Source organism: Mesoplodon densirostris, chromosome 2 (assembly GCF_025265405.1).
Source record: "Mesoplodon densirostris isolate mMesDen1 chromosome 2, mMesDen1 primary haplotype, whole genome shotgun sequence".
In the NCBI taxonomy this organism is placed as follows: domain Eukaryota; kingdom Metazoa; phylum Chordata; class Mammalia; order Artiodactyla; family Ziphiidae; genus Mesoplodon; species Mesoplodon densirostris.
The window spans coordinates 164,612,084-164,634,940 of record NC_082662.1 but is presented as its reverse complement, the minus strand read 5'-3'; the positions used below and the strand labels follow the sequence as shown (position 1 = coordinate 164,634,940).

The following is a 22,857-nucleotide window of genomic DNA, read 5'->3' as shown; positions in this document are numbered from 1 at the left end:
AAAAAAAAAAGAAAGAAAACTAGCAGAATTGTTATGAGAGTATCTAGAGAGAAAAAAATGTAATGTGATTTAATGTAAGGATTGTGTTACAGCAAGTCTCATAGTGTAAAAAAACCATTTATTTGCATTGGTTTGATTTTCTCATCAGAACTGTGTTACACAGCTATTGCCACTCTTGTTCTCCTGTTTTCACCATCCCACATTTTTAACCACTTCATTATCTTAGATGGGATTTTACCTGTCATATAGTATTATTTCTTATGAATGGTTTTATTCATTTCAAGAAATTTTTACCATGCATTTTTGATTAGTTAATACTAATGAAGGTGGGAAGAACTTAAGATTATTTCTATTGGTTATACCTAGCTGTAGCAATTATTACTGAGTGTGAAATACATGTTTATACATACTAAAAACAATGTCATTTGGACAACCAAATACAATTATAATAAACATTTGCACAGATCTGGATATTTTTAGATCAAATCATATACCCTGAAACAGAGTAACTTTTAAAAGTAAACAGGATATTGTCTTGTTACCCAACACCATGGTTTCTATAGAGGTTCTGCTGTATATGTTTTAATCATGATTTAACAAAATTCCATTTAAAGTGAGAAGCAACTCTTGCAAATATCCCAACTTAGATACAGCTAAGAACAAGTATTAGGGAACTTTGCAAATGTGCATATGAAAAACAAAGAGTAAATAAAATGTATAACAGTGCCTGAACAAAACATTCAGCAAGGTTTTTTAAAAAAATATTATGCACTGTTAATCATAATGTTTTAATAATGCAAAAAAATATAAATGGAATGACCAAATATTTCAAACATACTGTCAGCTTTCATTACTAGAATTACAGATGTGGCAGTGGTGTACTCAATTTTATGCTGTCAAAACATCATAGGTGAATAACAGTTTTATTCAAAATTTTTCTCAATAAGAAAAAAGCAAATTAAAAGGTCTCTGGGGTCAATTCTTTAAAAAGATGAATTTTATATAAAGTAAATATCTATTGCTAAATATCTATTTTTACCTATTTTGACTTTCATATTTACTTAAATCAGAACACTGGTATAATATAATCTAATATGTGGACAAAATCATGTGGCACAAAAGTAGGTACTAAAAAATAACATTTATTCCCCAATTAGGTAAGTGTATCTCATGATACTCAATGTATATATTTTCTTGATAGAAATAAATCACACAATCATTTATCCAGTCTTTATCTCTGATTATTTCATGAGGATATATTCTTAGAAATGAAGTTACAGAATTAAGGAAGTATACAATTTTAGGCTTCTGTTCTCTGTTACCAATTATATTTCACAAAGGTTTTGTCCATTTAAGTCCCACAAGAAGTGTATCAGAGTACCTCTTTGCTCCCATGTGTGGGTATTAGCATTAGAAAATCTTTGGCAACTGATAGGTGAAAACAGAATCTGGCTGCTTTATTTTATATTCACCATGTCTGGAAAAATTACTAACTAAAGTCAGGAGTTTTTTTAAAGACTTCATGAAGCATGTTCTCCTCTGAGAAAAAGTTATAAAGAAATTAGGAACAAAAAAGCTACACACTAAATAAAGCAGTGTTTTTTAAAATGATTATCTTTAAAAGATTTAATAAGTATTTTATAATTCATTTAGTTCTTACAATGCTGCTGAACAAATGGTTGGTCTCCAATATCTATCAAAGGGAAATGTTTCTATGAAGTTCTTTTCACTTTCTTTTGATCCTTCCACATAATGTCTACATTACTGCCACAGTAATGAAGGTCACTAAAACTTAAACTATTAGAACAAATGGAAGAGTTTGGTTTATCAATTAAAATTGATATAGGACTTATCAAATAAGGGATTTTATAGGCATATTTAATTTTATCTCAATATATGAGAATTTCTCGATTGCCAAATTAAGGGTTGTAATATAGATAATAATTTGATTTATCTTCTGAATAACTGCTTTGAAATAATACCCTAATATATAGTTCTAGGAATAATTAAAAAGGTCGGTAAATACTACACAATGCCTTTTAGACAGGCAATATTTAATTTTAAGGTTGCTTTTCTCAAGTGAAATAACTGAGTCAACTAAATGGCTGAGCTTAATGAAGGTGGCCTTATAGCTAAAGAAATAAGTCTAATTTTTACAGGTAGAGTCCCTGTCTTAGGAAAAATTATACATTTAAAATTTTGGATAAAAGATTATTTCTCATATATTAAGAAAATAATGTGTTAGTTCTAGTCAGTACAATTTTAAAAAGTGCAACTAATGTTTCAACCGTGATTTAATGTTTTAAAGAAAATATATTAGAGAGAACAGAATAAAAGGTGTATATGTGAAATATACAATACATATAATGAACAGAAAAGTTAATCACCAAGTACCCTAAGAAAGAAAAAAAAGAGGTAGGCATATACACAGAAAATGAAAGTGTAAGATTCAGATGGCTCAATAATGCACACATCTAGTTCATCTCTGACTCTAGTGAAATGGTCAGTAGATGACATCACTGTGCCAACCACAGAGGAGATCTTCAGGCCCTCTGAAAAATATTTTTCAAAGCCCCAAGGAAACCTAAGCAGTCTCTGAAATTTTTTTCCAGTTTATGAAAATTGGATTCTTATAAAAGAAAAATGGACCATTTTTACTGCAACAAAAACTGATTTGTAAAAGCTGGAAGCAGTTTAAAAATACTCAACATAAGGTTCTTGTTAGTCTTGAAAAGTAAGAGTTATAATAAAAAAAACTGTCCAAAAATATGGTACGGATACATTGTATATAAGGGGAAAAAAGGCTAGTCTTACTCCTATTATTTTTAATTAGCTTCAATAGCAAGTTCCACTTTACTTTCTAACGGCCAGTTCAGGTTTTGGGAGGGGAAGATTTACATCTGACCCTCTGGCAATGTCAACTCTATAGCTAATGCCTTGGAGCCCTAATACACTTTGCATTACCTCAAAATGTTGGGAAATTCTGGTGCCAAGAGGTTCAAACTGATAGTGACACATGTCTAAAACCCAGGATTCGCTGTCCAACTGCCAGTATGTATTTTATCAAACATCCAGTCTCCCTTGTAGAATAGGATGGATGAGTTTAACAGTTTTCACTGTTTCCAATTAAACTGCCCTGCTACATTACAAAAATGCAGACATTCAGATTAAGAAGGACCCCCCCGACTTGGATTTTAAGAAATATACAATTTGAACTGTTTAAACAATACTCTAAATTTGACTCAGTTACCCCATTTTAACAGACTTGTCCCATTACTAAACATGGTTATTTTAGGAAGAAACTGAAGAATTTTTCTGTGAACAATTAAAAAACAAAAACTCTTACACAAATTAGAAATTTATTCTTTACCTTGCAGAAACTTGGGATTATCTACTTTACCTGAACCCACTAGTCACGATTACTGGTTGAATAGCATGCCACTTGGCACTGGTATGCTGTTTCATGTTCTCAAATCATTAGAAACAATGGTAATTATAAAAATTCACATTTTGTACATTTTTAAAATATTATTACTATTCCAATTAACTTGACACTGCTTGTTAATCAAAGATACATGATGAAGAACAGGGAATGAATCTGTAAGTCATCTGGACAATTTTCCTGATTTAAAGAAAAAAAAAACTACCATACGACCCAGCAATCCCACTACTGGGTATATACCCTGAGCAAACCATAATTCAAAAAGAGTCATGTACCAAAATGTCATTGCAGCTCTATTTACAATAGCCAGGACATGGAAGCAACCTAAGTATCCATCGACAGGTGAATGCATAAAGAAGATGGGGCACATATATACAATGGACTATTACTCAGCCATAAAAAGAAATGAAATTGAGTTATTTGTAGTGAGGTGGATGGACGTAGAGTCTGTCATACAGAGTGAAGTAAATCAGAAAGAGAAAGACAAATACAGTATGCTAACACATGTATATGGAATTTAAGAAAAAAAATGTCATGAAGAACCTAGGGGTAAGACAGGAATAAAGACACAGACCTACTAGAGAATGGACTTGAGGATATAGGGAGGGGGAAGGGTAAGCTGTGACAGACTGAGAGAGTGGCATGGACATATATACACTACCAAACGTAAAATAGATAGCTAGTGGGAAGCAGCCGCATAGCACAGGGAGATCAGCTCGGTGCTTTCCCACCCCTAGAGGGGTGGGATAGGGAGGGTGGGAGGGAGGGAGACGCAAGAGGGAAGAGATATGGGAACATATGTATATGCATAACTGATTCACTTTGTTATAAAGCAGAAACTAACTCACCATTGTAAAGCAATTATACTCCAATAAAGATGTTAAAAAAAAAACCACCTCAAAATAGATAACATTTCCTGCTTTTAAAATCAGCTTTTTTAATATTCAAAATTCAATCAAGACATTATTCTTCCATAATTAACCCAAATTCTTCATGTTGTTCAATACGTCTGCTTATTCTCATCTTCACAGTAAAGATGAAGAATAAGAGTTCAACACCTTCTGTCTACATTTTTCAAAAAATATTCCCATTTTGCTTAAAATCAATTAAAATGAAATATTTCAAAAGCATCATTTTAAGTCAATGTTATTTGGTCTAATAGGTTTTAAATTTACCTATTGGATATCAGAAGCCTAAAGGTAGCCATTAGTTTAAAATTTCACATTTGGGACATTATGCATAAAAATTATCATGCCAAAATATGTGAATAATTATGGAACAATTTAAAATACTTAAATCTTTGTAGAATTAAAGAAAATAAGCCAGAGTTAAGATCCATGGTTTGTTGCTATCAAAGAAGAACAAAGAAATCCTATTAGAAGACAATCCTAACAACAAAAAAGATTCATAAAAGAAAGAGTAAATGATTCTAGAGAAGGTCAATAAAAAATGTAGCAAAGAACAACTATGAATTTTTGGTTATACTGTAAGCTTTCTCTGTATATCTGCTGATAAAATTTAGAGTCCCTTTTTATTTGATCTGTTACTTAGAAAAAAACTGAGGAAATTCATAGTAAATTATTTCTTCTGGAAATACAAAGAGAAAATGATACAGTTACATGATTTAAGGCCTGAAAAATTACAAAAGACAAGAGATGAAAGACTTAGCTTTCTCAAGGGAAGTTCTTTTGAAAGGGCAAACAATTCTCAATTCAAAATGATTATAATAAATAAGTATATCACTCTTTTGATTTGAAAAAATATATAGTCTACATGAAGTTTTATTAACTAATCCTTTAAACCAACATTGCTGTGATGTGTTTTTTATGATGTGAACAAAGCTACTTATATATTTTTATTCTTGAAAAGGAGCTAAAGGCACAAAGGTAAGAGAACTTTCCCAGTCTTTTAAAAAACAACTTGTTAACAGAACTGAGGAATAAAATCCTGAAATCTTTGGACACAGTACATAACTTACTCTTTGAGTATAGCCATCTCTCTAAACATATTTATTGTTTTATAAAATGACCATTTTTGAAAACCAGAAATGAAAGATTTTGCTGAGTTGAGTTCAAGTTCATTCCTTTGGATATTCAATTTTAATGAAAATGTTCAGGTTCTTTAAAATCACATAACTATAGAAAAAAATCATGTCTTTCTCAAATAAGCAATGCATGGTTAGTATCACACAAAAACAATGTTTTGTTCATAGTGAAACATAAATGGCAGAAAAATTAATCTTTTAAATGCTATCAGCAAAAATTTTCAATATAAACATTAGGATTATATAATGAAATAACCTCTTCCTTTTCTAATTATGTTTCAGAAAACATTTGTACAGTGAATTGTCACATGATGGAGTATAATAGTTATAATAATTAAAGAGAATCTCTATTTAAATAATTATAGCTAACATAGACAGAGACATCAGAAGTAATCAAAAGCCATATGCTTCTGGTATTTAACCATGTTTAATTTTTTTCCCCCTAAGGCAAGTAGTTTCTCATCATGACAATCCAGTACACCAATGAAACTATTTCTAAAGTGTTATTATTTATTTAAAGTTCACTAAAGACTACTGAACTACATATAAGGTTATTACATTTCATAAAATACCCCTGTATTTTTCCACTATGCTTTTAACTTTTGTCACGACCAACAGAGGGTTGTGAAATCAATATAGTGGGTTGCAATCTGCATTTTAAAAATAAAATTGAATAGACTAAAATAGAATATATCATTGTGCATTACAGATAGTAAGAGTAATTAATTACTGTTTTAAGAATTTTTTGTTTTATATATATGTGTGTGTATATATATAACATATGTATATATATATAAATATGTATGTGTGTACTGGGTTGCAATATGAAAGGTATTTCTTAATATGGGTTGTGGCAAAACAAAACAAAACAAAAAAACACTTAAAAGTCACTATAATATGCTATGTTTCCTTCAAAATTACATACTGTGTTATGCTGGAAAGACCATAAGACATATAGACCTAAGTTCAAATTTTTTTCTCTATCATCCTACATGTGTTAGTTGGTTACTTAAATTATTAGAGCCTTGATTTCTTCATTTTTAAAATGTCTATGAAAATAGACATTATAATAATCTTGCTAAGTAGGTTAAAATAAACATAATAAATATTTGCAAAATTAATTATACATAATAGATAATTGATAATGGTTGCAATAATTATTACTATTGAATTAAAATGGCTTACTACAAGTGATGATTCAAGAGTTGTAACACATTGGTCACAACTGTATTCTTTTTTTTTTTTTTTTTTTTTTTTTTGCGGTACGCGGGCCCCTCACTGTTGTGGCCTCTCCCGTTGTGGAGCACAGGCTCCGGACGCCCAGGCTCAGTGGCCATGGCCCACAGGCCCAGTCGCTCCGCGGCATGTGGGATCTTCCCAGACTGGGGCACGAACCTGTGTCCCCTATATCGGCAGGCGGACTCTCAACCACTGCCCCATCAGGGAAGCCCACAACTGTATTCTTAAACACATCCTCCAAACATAAATATTTATGTTAATAAAATTATAATTTTAGAAGAGAAAATTAAATCAATAATCTAAAGAAAAACTAGTCTTAAGGGCAAAAAGACTACACCTATTCATTGGACCATTTTAATGTGAAATTTCAATAGTCATTCTAAATTAAAATATTACACCTCTAGCAATGATATGAAGGGAAAATTATTATTTACACTTTCTGGCAAGACTTAAAAAATCTATGAGACCAGTAATGAAGCAGGATCTCTGTTGGGGGAAACTTTACTATAATTGTACAACAATGCTGGCATGTTAGGTTTTTTTTTCCTTAAATATTTTATTTGAATGCTATGAAGGGAGGAAAAGTCTTTAATTTAATCAAAGCATCAACTTTTTAAAATGGTGATGTCTGAATAATTGTTAAAATACATGTATTGTAACAATAAATCCTGGAGAGAGTGTAGAGAAAAGGGAACCCTCTTGCACTGTTGATGGGAATGTAAATTGATACAGCCACTATGGAGAACAGTATGGAGGTTCCTTAGAAAACTAAAAATAGAACTACCATATGACCCAGCAATCCCACTACTCGGTATATACCCTGAGAAAACCATAATTCAAAAAGAGTCATGTACCACAGTGTTCATTGCAGCACTATTTACAATAGTCAGGACATGGAAGCAACCTAAGTGTCCACTGACAGATGCATGCATAAAGAAGATGTGGCACATATATACAATGGAATATTACTCAGCCATAAAAAGAAATGAAATTGAGTTATTTGTAGTGAGGTGGATGGACCTAGAGTCTGTCACACAGAGTGAAGTAAATCAGAAAGAGAAAAACAAATACTGTATGCTAAGACATATATATGGAATCTAAAAAAAGAAGAAGAAAAAATGGTTCTCAAGAACCTAGGGGCAGGACAGGAATAAAGACACAGACCTACTATAGAATGGACTTGAGGACACGGGGAGGGGGAAGGGTAAGCTGGGACGAACTGAGAGGGTAAGCTGGGACGAACTGAGAGGGTAAGCTGGGATGAACTGAGAGAGTGCCATGGACATATGTACACCACCAAATTTAGACTAGATAGTTAGTGGGAAGCAGCTGCATAGCACAGGAAGATCAGCCCGGTGCTTTGTGACCACCTAGAGGGGTGGGATAGGGAGGGTGATACAAGAGGGAGGAGATATGGGGATATATATATATGTATAGCTGATTCACTTTGTTATAAAGCAGAAACTAACACACCATTGTAAAGCAATTATACTCCAATAAAGATGTTAAAAAAAAAGAACAAAGTTAAAAAAAATACATGTATTGTGTTCTTATTTTATATTTTATTGGCTTTGGAAAACACTTATGAAACAATCTGGGTCATTAATTTGGCAAAAGTACTGTCTATTTCAATAGACAGCCTGTATTTTCCAAAGCGAGGAAGCATATATATATATATATATATATATATATATATATATATATATATATATATATATACACACACACACACACACACACACACACACACATATATATATACACACACACACATTTTTTTAGAACTGTGATCTTCATTTTTTTACATACAAAATGTGACTTCATAATTAATTTAAAATCAAATGAGTATGTTCTTGAAAATACTCAGGATTCTTTTTTTTTTTTTTTTTTACTCTTTAATGGAAAAAGAAAAATGGGAAGTGAAGAGAATTTTAGCTTTTCAAAAACAAGGGGAACAGCATATATTAGATTTTTCTTGGAAGACTGCTTACCTGCCAGGAAATGAATGCTGCCCAGCTACATCTCCATTTTGAAGGTGATAATCATTGAAGAAATCTGGACTCATGGCTCCTTCAGAGGCAACTAATCCATCTAGGAAGAAAGAAAATAGTAACTAGTGAAACATCTTTGCAGGGAATAAAAAGGCAACTGTTCTATCAAGTAACACAATAGAAAATAACCTGTATATTTAATCTGGAAGAAAAATGTTAGCATGATATTCAATTCTCTCTGGGAGTATGAACAGAAGAGCATACATACTTAAGTATTCTTTACAATGATTGGACATTTATTGAGCATCTACTATGTGGTAGTACTATTTTATTACAGAGATGAATAAGACAATCTCTGCCTTCAAGGGGCTTCTAGTCTTGTGGAGAAGACAACAAAAGTTAAGGGATGAGGTAGGATAGTGAGGGACAATAAACCTTCCAGGCTAAGAAACAGAATGAGTAAGGAAATAGAAGAGACATTAAATAGCATGGTTTCGGTAAAGACCAACACTCTAGTATGTCCGACATTTTATACCCAGACAGCTTCATTTGTGTAGTATGATTAGGGAATTATACATTTCAAATAAGTGAATTTTTATATAAGCAATGCTTGACACTTTAAGTGTCAAACCTTAAAACAAACACACAAACTTGGGTTAGAAATCCTTGAAAATACATTTTATATTTCCTGTGTTTTTAAAAAGTATACTGAATATAATTTTAAAACTTCTTGATAACTCAATCTTCATTATAAACATCAATTATTATATAGTAATGCCCTAGGTTATTAGATATATTTGATTACCTACGCTATGTGGCTACACTACTATGCTTTTTGAGTACTTTTTCTTTGCTTATAAAGTGCTCCTTTTCCTAAATCTAAGTCTTTATTATTACTTCTTGCTGATTTTAGGGTGATACTACTTTCTCATTCACTCCAATCTAAGAATCCAGATGACCTATTTTTGATAGAATTATGAGTAAGTTAAGAATAAGAAGAATCTGAGGAAAAAAGATCTAAGTGATGGCTTCAGGGCTGTCTTATGCATAGAACCAATGTATTTTAGTATATGGCTTTTGTAATTACTATTTGAAAAGCTCTGAGGCCTTTTAAAGTTTCCTTTTCTGAAAGTATTCTTGGTTGGTAAGTGACCTCTATGTCACTTGTTGGTTAGGTGGTATCCACAACATAGTTTATAAATTTGGCACATAGTAAGCAAATTATTCAGTCACCAGACAATCATTTTACACCTACCACATGCAATAATACTTTGCTAGGTCCTGTAGAAAAACTTAGAATACATAATTTCTTTTTTCAGGAATTTCAGGTTAAGTGAAATACAAATAGACACTTAAGATGCAATTAAATAATACATTTCATTAATAAATGATACACAACAGGAAGGGATATAGTACTAAATGAATGCTGGAGGCTGAAAAAGCTACAGAAGGATTACTGTGTTCTGTAGGGGTTAGAAAATCCTACTTGGGAAGGGAGGGAGGCAGAGGTGTAACTGATTTGAGTATTGATAGACAGCTGGGAATTAAATGATAAAATCTGTTTAGGAGTAAGTGTATTAAAAATCGAATAGATGGTAAAGATTAATAGAGTTGGGAAATGAATAGGTAAAAATAATTTGTATTTCCATAAGACTCCTGTACTACTCATTTGTTACATATATCCATTTGTTACATACCATATACTAAAGACTTGCATTATTATTTAATTGTTGAATTGTTAATAATACCTCTGGTATTTACCTTATTACTTTAGTAAATTTAAAATACTTAAGAGGTAGCTAAAAAGTATGTAATATTTAGTCCAGTTTCTGTGTCCTCTAAAAGTTAAAAATTCTATAAACCAAAAGTCCAGCTAAACACAAAAAAAGTTACAAAAAATGAAATTAGGGGAATGCCAAGACACCATAGATTGACAGTTAAGCGGCTAAAAAGATTAATTTTCTATGGATCTAAGACTGTGAAAGTTTGGCTAAAATTAACAAGGTGAAAACCACAAAAATCAACAAGTTTCTCTGTTAAATTAAAACCAAATAATTTAGGATCAGGAGTTAAGAAATCTGCCAATTTTAGAGGAACAAAGCTAAGTAAAATGCCAAAATAAAATGTATACCACACTTTGAAAATGAATACAAAGATATTCAGCATGCCAGCAGCATAAAAGATTCTAAACTCAGAAATATAACACTCAGATATAAATACAACCAAATAAAAATACCTGAATTGTACATTAAAAGTTTATATTACATGAAACACAATCTAGTGAAGTGAATCAGATGAGGAAGAACTTAAATGAAAAACTGTTGTCAAATTCTCAACATCTCCATTTTGATTCAGAGCTCTCATTGTCTTCAAAGGGAAAAATGAGTAAAAAGGATAAATGGAATACAGGGAACTACAAACGGGGATCTCATCAAATAGAGATGAAACTAAAAAAATTTTGAGTTTAAAGATTCAGCCAGAAATTTTATAAACCCAGAATACAACTAGTTTAAGAAATTTTATAAACCTAGAATACAGTAAGTTTAGTAATACAATAAGCCTGATATGTGAATAAAGAGTAAATTTATACTTCTGAACTTAATTTTTAATAATCCTAAGGCCCTGCAATTCATTCAGTAAACTACAGCTTCTACACTGCCCTTTAATGACTTGACAAAATTTAGGTAACTCTGATATATGAGCAATCATTCTTCACTATAATGAAGTATAAAAGTTAAATTATATCTTAAATCATCAACTCAAGCACTTCAACTTCTTTGGAATTATCTGTTTCTCAGCATTCTGTAACCAAAATTAATTTTCATAGAAATACTGAAAAGGAATCATGTATTTTTGGTTGTAATCACGTATTCAGATAAATCTAGGAGTGTCCTTCTGAAGTTCCTACTCTAACCTTACTGTTTCAAAGATAGCAACAAGGAATCAAAGAATTTCACGTAACATTTAAATGCCCAGAGAACAAATAGAAGACAGAGAGGATATATACCAGAGCACTTTGTAAACTGTAGAGCATTATATACATTTAGGTTATTAAATTACATGAAACCTTTTAGACCATAGTTATATAACACACCTTCTTGAGGTGCTCTAAGTAATGATGATAAATGTGGTTATGAGTAAAATGGGGTATGTATTGGAACAAGAATGAAATCAAAGCAAATTTACTGCCAGCATAGATAATTTATCAACTTTCTCATTTCTGAAACTCAGTCAAAAAAAACTGGCTTATACATATTGTGAATAAAAGTAAATACAAAAACTCAGTATCTTCTTATATATTGTTACTGAAGTAAACTTTATTTCTAAAAGTCAAATGAAAATGTAGTATTAGGCTCTTTGGTGAACTAGCTAAAAGTGAAATCATGACTGTGGGAGGAAACAGATATCAAGAGTGAAGAAAATGAGAAAAAGAAATGACTAAAATAGATAAATCCTAACTTATTTGTTTACACCTGATAAGATACATCACATAAACACATAGGTAAATGAAAATTATGGTTTTACAATGATCCTGAGACAGAAATAAACCATTTTAAGCTTCATATTCTGTAATATAATTACATAATACATGCTAAGAATAAGATTCATCACAATGAATGAAGAACAAAAGCAAAAAAGTAACAAATAATTTAGAAGTGTGTAGTAGCAATACCGCTTTATAAATTATAATATACTTCCTCTGTGGGTAAAAAGTACTAAAGCAAACAGCATCATTTTCATGATAGAAAAGGAAATTAGTCAGTAACTGCAATCACAATTATTTTAGACTAAGAAAAAAAAAATAATGTAACTATAAGGAGATGTATAAGTAGATTTCTATTTCAGGTAACAGAACCGAGGGTCCTTTTTTAAAATAATAGCAAGAAAGAAACAGATACATTTTGATATGTTTAACAGTTGGAAAGCATAGAGGGCAATACTAATGACCAGGAAGTAGCAAATGTTATTTCATTTTTAAATAAAAAATAAGACCAGGGTATCACTGGCCATTTAGCTTAAACTCTGTGGTTGAAAAACTACTGCAGTTGCTTTTATCAGAAGCAGCCTAAAGTTTCATGGAGACCCAGAGACTTAAGTAAGATAGCTAAAGCATCCCAACAAATCTGCAGTATTACAAATTTATCTGATGTTTCTGAAGATACAACTGCACACAATAAAAGACAAGAGACTAGCATTGTCGAGATTTCTATGACATATCAAAAACACCACAGAGACTCACTTAGTTGATGAACTATTCATGAAAAATAAAGTAGGTAAAATAATAAACTAAAAAAGTACAGGTGGCTTGATATGAGAATTATATCTTTAAACTCATAGCAATGTAATCTCTGCTGTCAAGTGTGTACCATATCATCAGGCTATAGGTATAAAAAAACAACCATGAGGTTATCTAAAGATAACATTTCACCCCTCGAATGCTTAAACTTATTTATTTTTCCATCAGCTGTGGCTGTTTCTAAATTTAGATATATAAAAATGTGTACAATTCAGATTTCTCACAAAAGCATAGGTTGTACATTTTAATTGTATCTCACAGAAAAATGTTATGATTTTCATTTTAAGGGGTCAACTTAAATGAATTAATTTTGGAAAAGTGGTATAATCTTTCAGAAATCTGTTCTGAAATTCTAATTGTATTAAAACAAAGTTAAATACTGAGGTGGTTACAAGTTTTACGCATTTTTGGAAACTGCTCATTGATTCACACTGAAAAGTAGCTATCTATCAATTTTCAAAGCAAGAAAACCGATTCCAAGAAATTCTGATTTCCATTATCAAAAAATTCACATCATATATATTTTACATCATTTTACTTCATGAATATCTGACTAGGTAAGGAACAGCTGCTTGCCATTACTGAATTAAGAAATTCTGGTTGGTTGAAATTAATCAACTACTCCAGCTGGTTTGAAACTCAAAGCAGTACTTCATAACTACTGTAAAGTTCAGTTAGGAAGAAATCTATTTAATTTTCAAAGTAAAGTACCAATTTTCTAGGATTCAAGCATCTATATCAAATATAAAAATAATGCAGCCTTAAGGGCAATATGCACAGCATACAATTATGAAAATATATGAATGAATACATAGTAGGAAAAAAAGGTGAGCCATTAATTCAGATACAATTACTTTAAATGCTTTTTATTTGCAACCTGCTAAAGATCTTAGTTAGAAATCCCTACTTTGGGCTCTTCAACTAAATGACTTCAATAAAGTAATTAATACCGGTAACAGTGCAACACATTAAAAGGGAGAATATGCAAAAACTTACTGTTCTTAGTTCCAAAATCCCTGGAAAAAAGGCAGGATGGCAGAATCAACAAGGGTATGTAAGATCTATGTAAAAATTAAATTTTGCCTTGAAAATACTAGCAAGAGTTTAGAATGAAAAAACTATTGCTATAAAGTGTCTAAATCTTCCCAACCAGAGAACCAAACAGGGGTTACTAGTTCGAAACTAAAGCAAAACCATGGCAAAATGAGACTGTTAAAATGAAACACACTGGAAAAGAAAACATCAATTAGTAAATTATACATTTAAATAAATGCAGAATAGAGAAAAATATCACATTTTCAAACAGAAGTCAGAAATCTTGAAGATGTCATTTTAAGTTACACATTCTAGAAAATAATAAACTAAGAGCAATTAACTTTCCTGGTCACAGCCTTTTTAATGGGGATCACATCAAAGACTAACTTGGAAAAAAATAATGGTGAGTTAATAGGTTTGCTTGGTATGTGTACTGATGTTATGTCTAAAATCATTAGCAGAAGGCCATTTATATACTAAAAGAAGTGCTTACAAAGCGTGGGAATGAGCAAGGTTGGCAGACAAAAATCCCTATTTATATCACACACACAGACTACTTATTTTTGCTTTGGTTATCATTTTACCTGAGCTGTAGAAAAGGTCAGGTCTCTCAAGAATGTCTCCTTCATGGATGTATGGCTCAATTCGATCATCACCATACAAGTACTGCTCACTCTCATCCATCTGGCGACTCTCTACCATCTCCAGCCACTGAGAGTTATGCCAGCGAAACTTTTCACTCTGAATTTTCTTAGCCCATTCTTCATCATATTCCTATTGCAAACAAAGTCAATTATTTTTATGTAAGCTTATGAAGGCACTTCCTTGGCACTCAGATAGCAGTACATTTAGCTTATAAGAAGAGAATTTGGGGGCCTTTGTTTGGGTCAGAGAAAACATTAAAAGTACCTGTTCAGAATTACTGGACACGATAATCAATAAAAATCAATTTATTACATATATTAAAGACATCTCTGTTTGGATTATTAATCGCCATTGGCGATGGCAAAAACTGGAAAAGTTCAGATTTCACAAATTCTTTATCTAAGTATTACTAGAATTTAGGTAAGCAACCAGACTTCAGCTTCCAAAGAGTTTTGTGGCTCTAATTACTGTGGCACTAATGACAGGTGGTTAAGCATTAAAATTACATCTTTCACTGCATCTTTTTGTTTAGATAACATTTTTCAGTAGGAAAAAAAAAAGTACTATTAAAGTATTTCTCCTAAAAGCTGAAATGGTTTACTACAAAAAACAAATAGCAGAATTTAATTCAATTTTGTTTCAGCCACAAAATAATAATGTCTTATTTGGTCATAATTATTTCTTTAAACATCTCCTGCTTTAACCATGAACTCTTGAGGAGCAAGACTGTGGCTTATTCTTTGTATCTGTAGCATCTATTCACAGAGAACTTCATTGGTGCGTGTTTTTGAAGGACAAGTAGGCAAATTATTACAAAAGTTACAGCTGAATCTATCTAGCTCCACAGGTTGTGATCACTTCTGACAAGTGTATTCACTTAATTAATGGACAGCACCACTGATGACTTAGATGGAAAAAAAGGCTTCAGGTATTTCTTGTCATCCTAATCACCGGGTTCTTAGTTTTAAATTCCTCTGTCGTATCTTTAACACTTTTGTTTATAGTTATTTTTAAGTTGGAAAGGGGCCAGGCAATACTACTGTCCTCCAACAGTTAGGATGATCACTATAACTAAGAGGTGGACCAAATATATATTTTAGGTAAATGCCGAGCAATTGTCATACAAAGCCAAGTAAGGCTGAAGTCAAAAACTGTCATCACAGAATAAATTTCTGGGATGTAAGAATACATATGAAATTTTATAAGAAATGTATTTATTATTATCAAAATTTTTCTTGTTAAATTTTAAGTCTCACATTATCAATATATCTTTTAGCAGTGTCAGCTGTTAGACTGTGTGTTCTATACTGTACAACTCTGAAACTATATAGATGTTACTTTTCAACTTAGGTTGGTGGAAGTAGAAGATATTTTTTGGCTATGGTACTGCTAATGGCAATTTTGCCACCAAATTATTAACCTTTCATTCCTTCTAGTGGTTATCTATTAAAATTCCTATTAGTTGTCAGTTTATTTCCTAATATAATTATTTAAAATTAAATTGTATAAAAGTTATCATAAATATTATTGCATTTTACTTAAAATAATAAACATTAACTCAACTGTTATAATCACAATATTTAATAGAATATGCCTTATAATACTAGATATCCTATTAGATCTACATTAAATATGGAACTAATTTGAGTGGTATTGTTTCTTTCATGAATAGTAGTTTGTTCCACTTGGCAAGAGGCAGAAAACTAACTTTTCATTTTGGTAGAAAAATTTAAAATTTGATTATCTGAATGAAGAAGTATCCAAGGAAGATGATAGACATATGATTTGAATGTTTTATTATAATTTAAGTTCAAGCATGTGGACTCCTAGTGCAAGAACAGAAGCTGAAATCATCAAGCACCCAAAGCGTGTAAAACATGGGGTTTGCTATTCCACTAAGGCTAAAACTTGCTTCTTGTGAATATCTGTGAAACGTTACAGAGGTACGTATAATTTAAAAAAGTAAATCCTTCCCTGGTGGTTCAGTGGTTAAGACTCTGCACTTCCAATGCAGGGGGCGCAGTTTCGATCCCTGGTCAGGGAACAAAGTTCCCACATGCTGCATGGTGTGGCCAAAAAAATAAAATAAAAAAGTAAATCCTTAAACTGCATAGCCATAAAAATGTATTTGGCCTAGTAAGTAATGCTCTGCACAAAGAAGAAAATTCACGCTTATTCTATGAGTTATCATCTCTATCCTTCTTGTAAGATTTTACTATTCTAGTTTAATAATAAAAATACATCTAATAAATGTAGAAATGTGTAATAAATAAGCTGTTTTCATCACAAACAACAGCCTTTCTAACTTAAGCCTTATTACCCTTTAAACTTATTGCAATGTTCTTATTAATGAACCTACACACACAAGCCTGAGTTTTTTTGTTTAAAGACTATCTACACTATATTTGACAGAAGTCCAAACACACAAACCAAAAACATCCATGAGACTCCATGGCTAGCTTGTGACACTAAAGCTTGACTTGTTAGTGTCTTGGGAAAGCTGATTTTCCAATGCAGTGAGTTAGCATCAGATTTAATAAGACTACCCGTACGCTGATCTGAATTCCTTTAAAGCTTTTGCCTTCCTTTTATTATGATTATTTTTTAATATCAGTTTATGACTGAGCAACCCCACAGAACCAGGGCATCTCTTAACATTATAAGGCCAAAAAGTACAGTAACAATGATACAGATTGTACTATTTTATTAAAGATAATTTTATTCTTATTTTAAGTATTTTTGTACAATAAAACAACAGGCTTACTTTTCTATGACTAACATAATGAGTAACATGTACATTATTGTTTACTGGATGACAACTACGGTTGTCTTCTCAGCTCTTCAGAAAAAAAACAAAAACAAAAGTTTCTCCCTCAGTAAATATGAAACAGAATATGTTATTCTATACCAAGCTGAGTAATCGTTTAGGATATAGAAAATTATGTTCTGCAGAAGATGCAACAATGATTACAGATTCCTACTACAATGAATCCACTACAGTGACACGTGGAGTTTTCACAAGAGATGGCCTTGAGACTTATTAAGTACAGTGAGCTTTTTGTTATAGATCATAGGAAAGAAAATGGCAAAAAACCCTGACCAAACAGTATCAAGGCCTTAAAGTCTCAAGCAGTTATGACTTTTTGAAAACATTTGGAGTTTTATGATTATAAAACTATTTCCATTATAAAACTATTTCCTGACTGAAAGTTGAAAATTATAGAAAAAATACCCTAATATCTTTACCTTAGATAGAACCACAATAAATACTGGTATATACTAGTTTTCAGTGACTTTCTTAATTCTAATATTAACATCTAACTTTGGAGGATGTTTTAAAATATGCATTTTTAAATTTAGAGGCTAAGTATAAAACATTATTAAGATATTATACTTGTGCCATAAAGGTTTGCTCTAGTTTGTGATAATGCAGCCTCAGGTATTCGAATATTCACCAAATGTAGTATCTTGGAATGAAGCATGTTATGAGGAATGCAATATTTGTTTAAATATTTTCATTTCTTTTTCCTTAATAGCAAATTGGTTAGAATCAAAAAAGATAGTACAGGTTTGCTATATGATGCTGTATTTTTCATCTTTATGTTTCTGAAACACTGATTTTTATGTTCCATATTTCTTGAAAATTAAATATTTTAGCTTATGGATGTTGAAGATCTATTTATCAACCATAGTGAATTAATAGGTTAGGACAGTGGTCCCAAGAATTTTAGATTTTAGAAAGGTTCAAAAGTAAATCTGTGGGACTTAGGACTTCCCTGGTGGTGCAGTGATTAAGAATCCACCTGCCAATGCAGGGGACATGGGTTCGAACCCTGGTCTAGGAAGATCCCACATGCTGTGGAGCAGCTAAGCCCCTGTGCCACAACTACTGAGCCTGTGCTCTAGAGCCCACGGGCCACAACTACTGAGCCCGAGTGCCACAACTGCTGAAGCCTGCATGCCTAGAGTCCGAGCTCCGCAACGAGAAGCCACTGCAATAAGAAGCCTGCACACCGCAACGAAGAGTAGCCCCCGCTCACCGCAACTAGAGAAAGCCCGCGTGTAGCAACGAAGACCCAACGCAGCCAAAAAAAAAAAAAAAAACATAAATGAATAAATTTATGTATGTATGTATTTGTTTATTTTTTTGTGGTACATGGGCCTCTCACTGTTGTGGTCTCTCCCGTTGCGGAGCACAGGCTCCGGACGTGCAGGCTCAGCGGCCACGGCTCACGGGCCTAGCCGCTCTGCGGCATGTGGGATCTTCCCGGACCGGGGCATGAACCCGTGTCCCCTGCCTCGGCAGGCGGACTCTCAACTACTGCGCCACCAGGGAAGCCCATAAATTTATTTTTTTAAAAAAGTAAATCTGTGGGACTGATATTAAATGTAAATCAACTGCCACCTACTATTATTGTTTTATAAAAGAAAGGCCATTTTAAGACTAAAAATGTGAGAAAGACGATCTCAAAATAAAGATAATAACTTCCCAACACTAAAACACTTTAACTTTACATTTACAACTCCTCCCCAGTTCTGGTCTCTCTCTTCTCTTTCCTCTCTCACTTTCTCTCTCTCTCTCTCTCACACACACACACACACACACACACACTTCTTTCTTTTCCCTCTCTTTTCCATTTTAGTGAAAACCACTGAAAGCTTTATCATACCGCAGTGGACCAGCATATTCTGGAATCCCTAGCCTCAGCTATCTTCTGTATCTATCCTCAATGAGTATAGTTTAATAGCCCTGGCAAAGTCACACTTTGTTTGTGTCTCAGAGTCTGAATTTATAGACACTAATAATGTGGTATGGTATAATACAAAGAACATTGGATAAGGGCCAAGAGACCTGGGTTCTCCTTCTAGTTCTGATACTAACAGAAATATGCAAACTTCTAAAGGTATTTTAACATCTGTTGGTCTCAGATTCTTCAATTGTAAAATGAAACAAATCTAAGATTTATTCAAGTTCTAGCATTCCTCAAATACAAATCTATAATTAATACCATTACCTCATAAAGCTGTTGAAATAACTATCCCCGAAAACTGCAGAATAATAGCAACATACAGAGGTCATCTTTTAAAAATTATATAAAAATTATATAGCAATTCTAAATGAATATTGTATCAAAATGTAATAAATTCAACATATATCAATTAAAACCAATTCCCTCTAACCCCTCTTCCCCAAATCTCTACTTCCCTCTTATATCACTGCCCCCTCATTATCAGAAAATAGCTATGGGAATTCAGGGATGTCATAGTTCAAACACAGGCAAGAAACATCATCAAAATTTATCAAGCTATTGTGGAAATACTCTAGGAATATAGTTGTTTTTTCTTCATTCTTGAAATGCTTCTTTTCACAAGGAGTGCACCCTGATATCCTTGCTTTGGGACTCTAGTTTGTCTTGTATTTAAAGGTACACATGCTTTGTCTTTTATTTTCTTCTCAGCTCCTGACATTATGACCTTAAGCACTAGCTTTCATAAATTCTAAAGTGTCACAAAAGACTTATGGTTTGATTTTATATGGAATGTGCCATCCTTTTTGAAGTCCTATATCATTTTGTTTACTACTTAACCACTGAAACATTATGAAGTCTTAACCAGCTTATTACCAGAGCCTGTTCACTATCAGGAAAACTCTTTGTCACTGGCTTCCGTCACACCTTGTATCTGATTAACACACTACAGGGTAACATAGAGCTACATAGATCTGCTTTGTGTTCTAACGTAACTGATGGAAAACAGATTTTCCTTTCTCCTTTAACGTGGCAGCCCCCTAATTGAGAATGTAATATGGTTTATTTAATACAATTCTTCATACTAAATTAAAGCAGATCTAGAGTAATTTAGTTGCTCATTAAGATTAAGATAGTAGCTGCTAAAAAGATGCCTTTTATAGCTTAGAAAATACTTCTCCCAATGATATGTATATATTATCTATATTTATCTAACACATAACTAAACACACATACATAATAGAGTTGTTGACTTTTATGCACATACTACCTATTTCTCAATAGTACTGTCCCAAATGTTGCCCTTTAGTCTTGACCATGGCATTTTCTAACCAGACCTCAAAGTACGGTTATCTCTTCAACCTCTGTTTAAAGCAATGAGGAGGCTCATCTGTGTAATATCATTTCAAATATCATGTCCACAGAATAAAAGATATAACTGAATAAAGTTTATTTAAGCAAGGAATCATGACTTTTCTTTCATACCATGCTTGTTCTTTTTTTAACTGCTGACAATTAAAAAAACCAATAAAGTAACATGCATAATACTGGCAGGGAATACACACACATGCATATATATATATATATGCATGTAAATTCTAATAAACTAGAAAAATATCTTAAATTTCTGCCTTTCAGATTTATGCAATATAAAAGTGAACTCCATAAGAGGGTTAACCACTAAAACCAACTGGGTTTATCTCACGAAGCCCAATTTGACTGTATGGAATTGAGAAGTAAACATCAAACTTAACAAATCTGAGAAATGAAAATTTGCCAAGACTGTAAAACAAGCAAGAACCAACTCCACCTGCTTTGGAAAGAACATTTTAGAAGTTTCTGTCAACAACTCACTTGAAAATCCCCGCTCTGTGCCCATAACCAACCTGCAAGCCAATTAAAAGTAAAAACCTTCTACCCATTTTACCAATCCCTACCCATTCCATGGTTTTGAAATCCTGTCCTGAAATAACCTGAGTTTTAAGCTAACCCTAATCCTAACCCTATGAAACTTTCTCTATAACTTCCCTTTCAAGATATTATAAGACATTTTAAAACTGTGTTCTCCCTTGCTGGACGTTTATTAATAAATCCACCTTTTCTGTCTGACACAGGCTTCCCCTGGTAATTTTTGTGGGGACTATGACAGTTGATGTCTTAGGGGTTACATGTAAACCTACATTAGTTTATCTCACTTCAATATACCAGTCTTATTAAATATAATTGTGTCTATCCTAGAATGAAGATAGCACTTTGTTTTCATAGTTTAAAATAATTCCAGATTATTATAATACACACAATTTGCCAATGATCAAAATTAAGAGTTAAAAGAGAAAAAGCTGCCATAAAAATCTTAGTGACACAAACCTGTGTTAGTATCAGATCACATGTAGGCCTGTGGCTGGCTAGAAAGACAACAGACATCAGTATTTTACCAGAGAACCTAGGTACATTCCCTTCTCCATAAACATCCTGTAGATACAATGTGCAATGCATTAGTACAGAATATCTATTGACAGCCCATGTAGTAGTACTGCTCCTGAAAGGCCAGTTCATGTCTAGATGACAGTATCCTGGTGTCTAGATTGTAAACTTTTATATTCTAGAGACTTCGTGTTGTTTTTTATTCCCAGTGTCAACCTTAGTTGCCTGGAACACAGTATGTGCTTAATAAACATGTATTAAATGTTTGACAACCCAGTAATATCAGGGGAGGAAATTGTTTACTAATTGGGGAGGAATTTGAGGTTCTTAAATACTTCATACAAAGCTGAGGAAGGACTGAGGGATAAAAATCTAATTGGGTTTTCAGAAGCTCTCTATGTATAGAGGGTTCTGATCTTCCCTTGATGATCTTCAAAGCTTGGAAGAGAAAAGGCAATGATCAACTGCTGTATAATTCCCGTGGAAGATGAGGAAGATAGGCTCCTCTCTCCTGGCCTCCCTTCTCCTCCCTGCAGCTACCCCATTCCCTGCCTCCCAAAGCTACATGCAAAGCCTAGTCAGACAGGCAATAATTTGCTGATGAGGCAACAGAGACTGCATCACCAAACATGTAATCCCCTACGGTACAAAGAGTACTCTGAACACATATCTGTTTCAATTCACCAACTGAGGGCCTGGGCCTAAATACATTAAACACTTCATCACTAATGTAACATTTCTATAATTTGGGGAAAGAATACTTTACTGCAGAAGGCATATGTCCCTAAGGTTTGCAAGGTATCTACTTTTTCTTGGTATTATTCCATGATGTTTGTCTTGAGCGCAAGAAGTTTGCTTTCTTAAAGATAAATCGCCTTAAGCTACAAATATTCCCACTCTTTCTATATTTTTTTGATCACAGCCATGCCAAGAATACTCGGAAATCAAAATCTAGAGGTAAAAAAGAGTCTTAAGAGATCATCCACTTCCAT

General features: G+C 32.7%; 1 protein-coding gene across 2 annotated transcripts in view; it reads right to left on the bottom strand.

The window, feature by feature from the left end:
- The window catches only part of KIFAP3 (kinesin associated protein 3), a 166,096-nt gene that overhangs the window by 22,148 nt on the left and 121,091 nt on the right, over window positions 1–22,857 (bottom strand). For both annotated transcript variants that reach the window (XM_060091281.1, XM_060091280.1), the window contains exons 18-19: window positions 14,633–14,822; window positions 8,717–8,816 (exon numbers count right to left, since the gene is read on the bottom strand). In XM_060091281.1, the coding sequence (XP_059947264.1) occupies window positions 8,717–8,816; window positions 14,633–14,822 (290 nt within the window). The remainder of the gene's footprint in view (window positions 1–8,716; window positions 8,817–14,632; window positions 14,823–22,857) is intronic.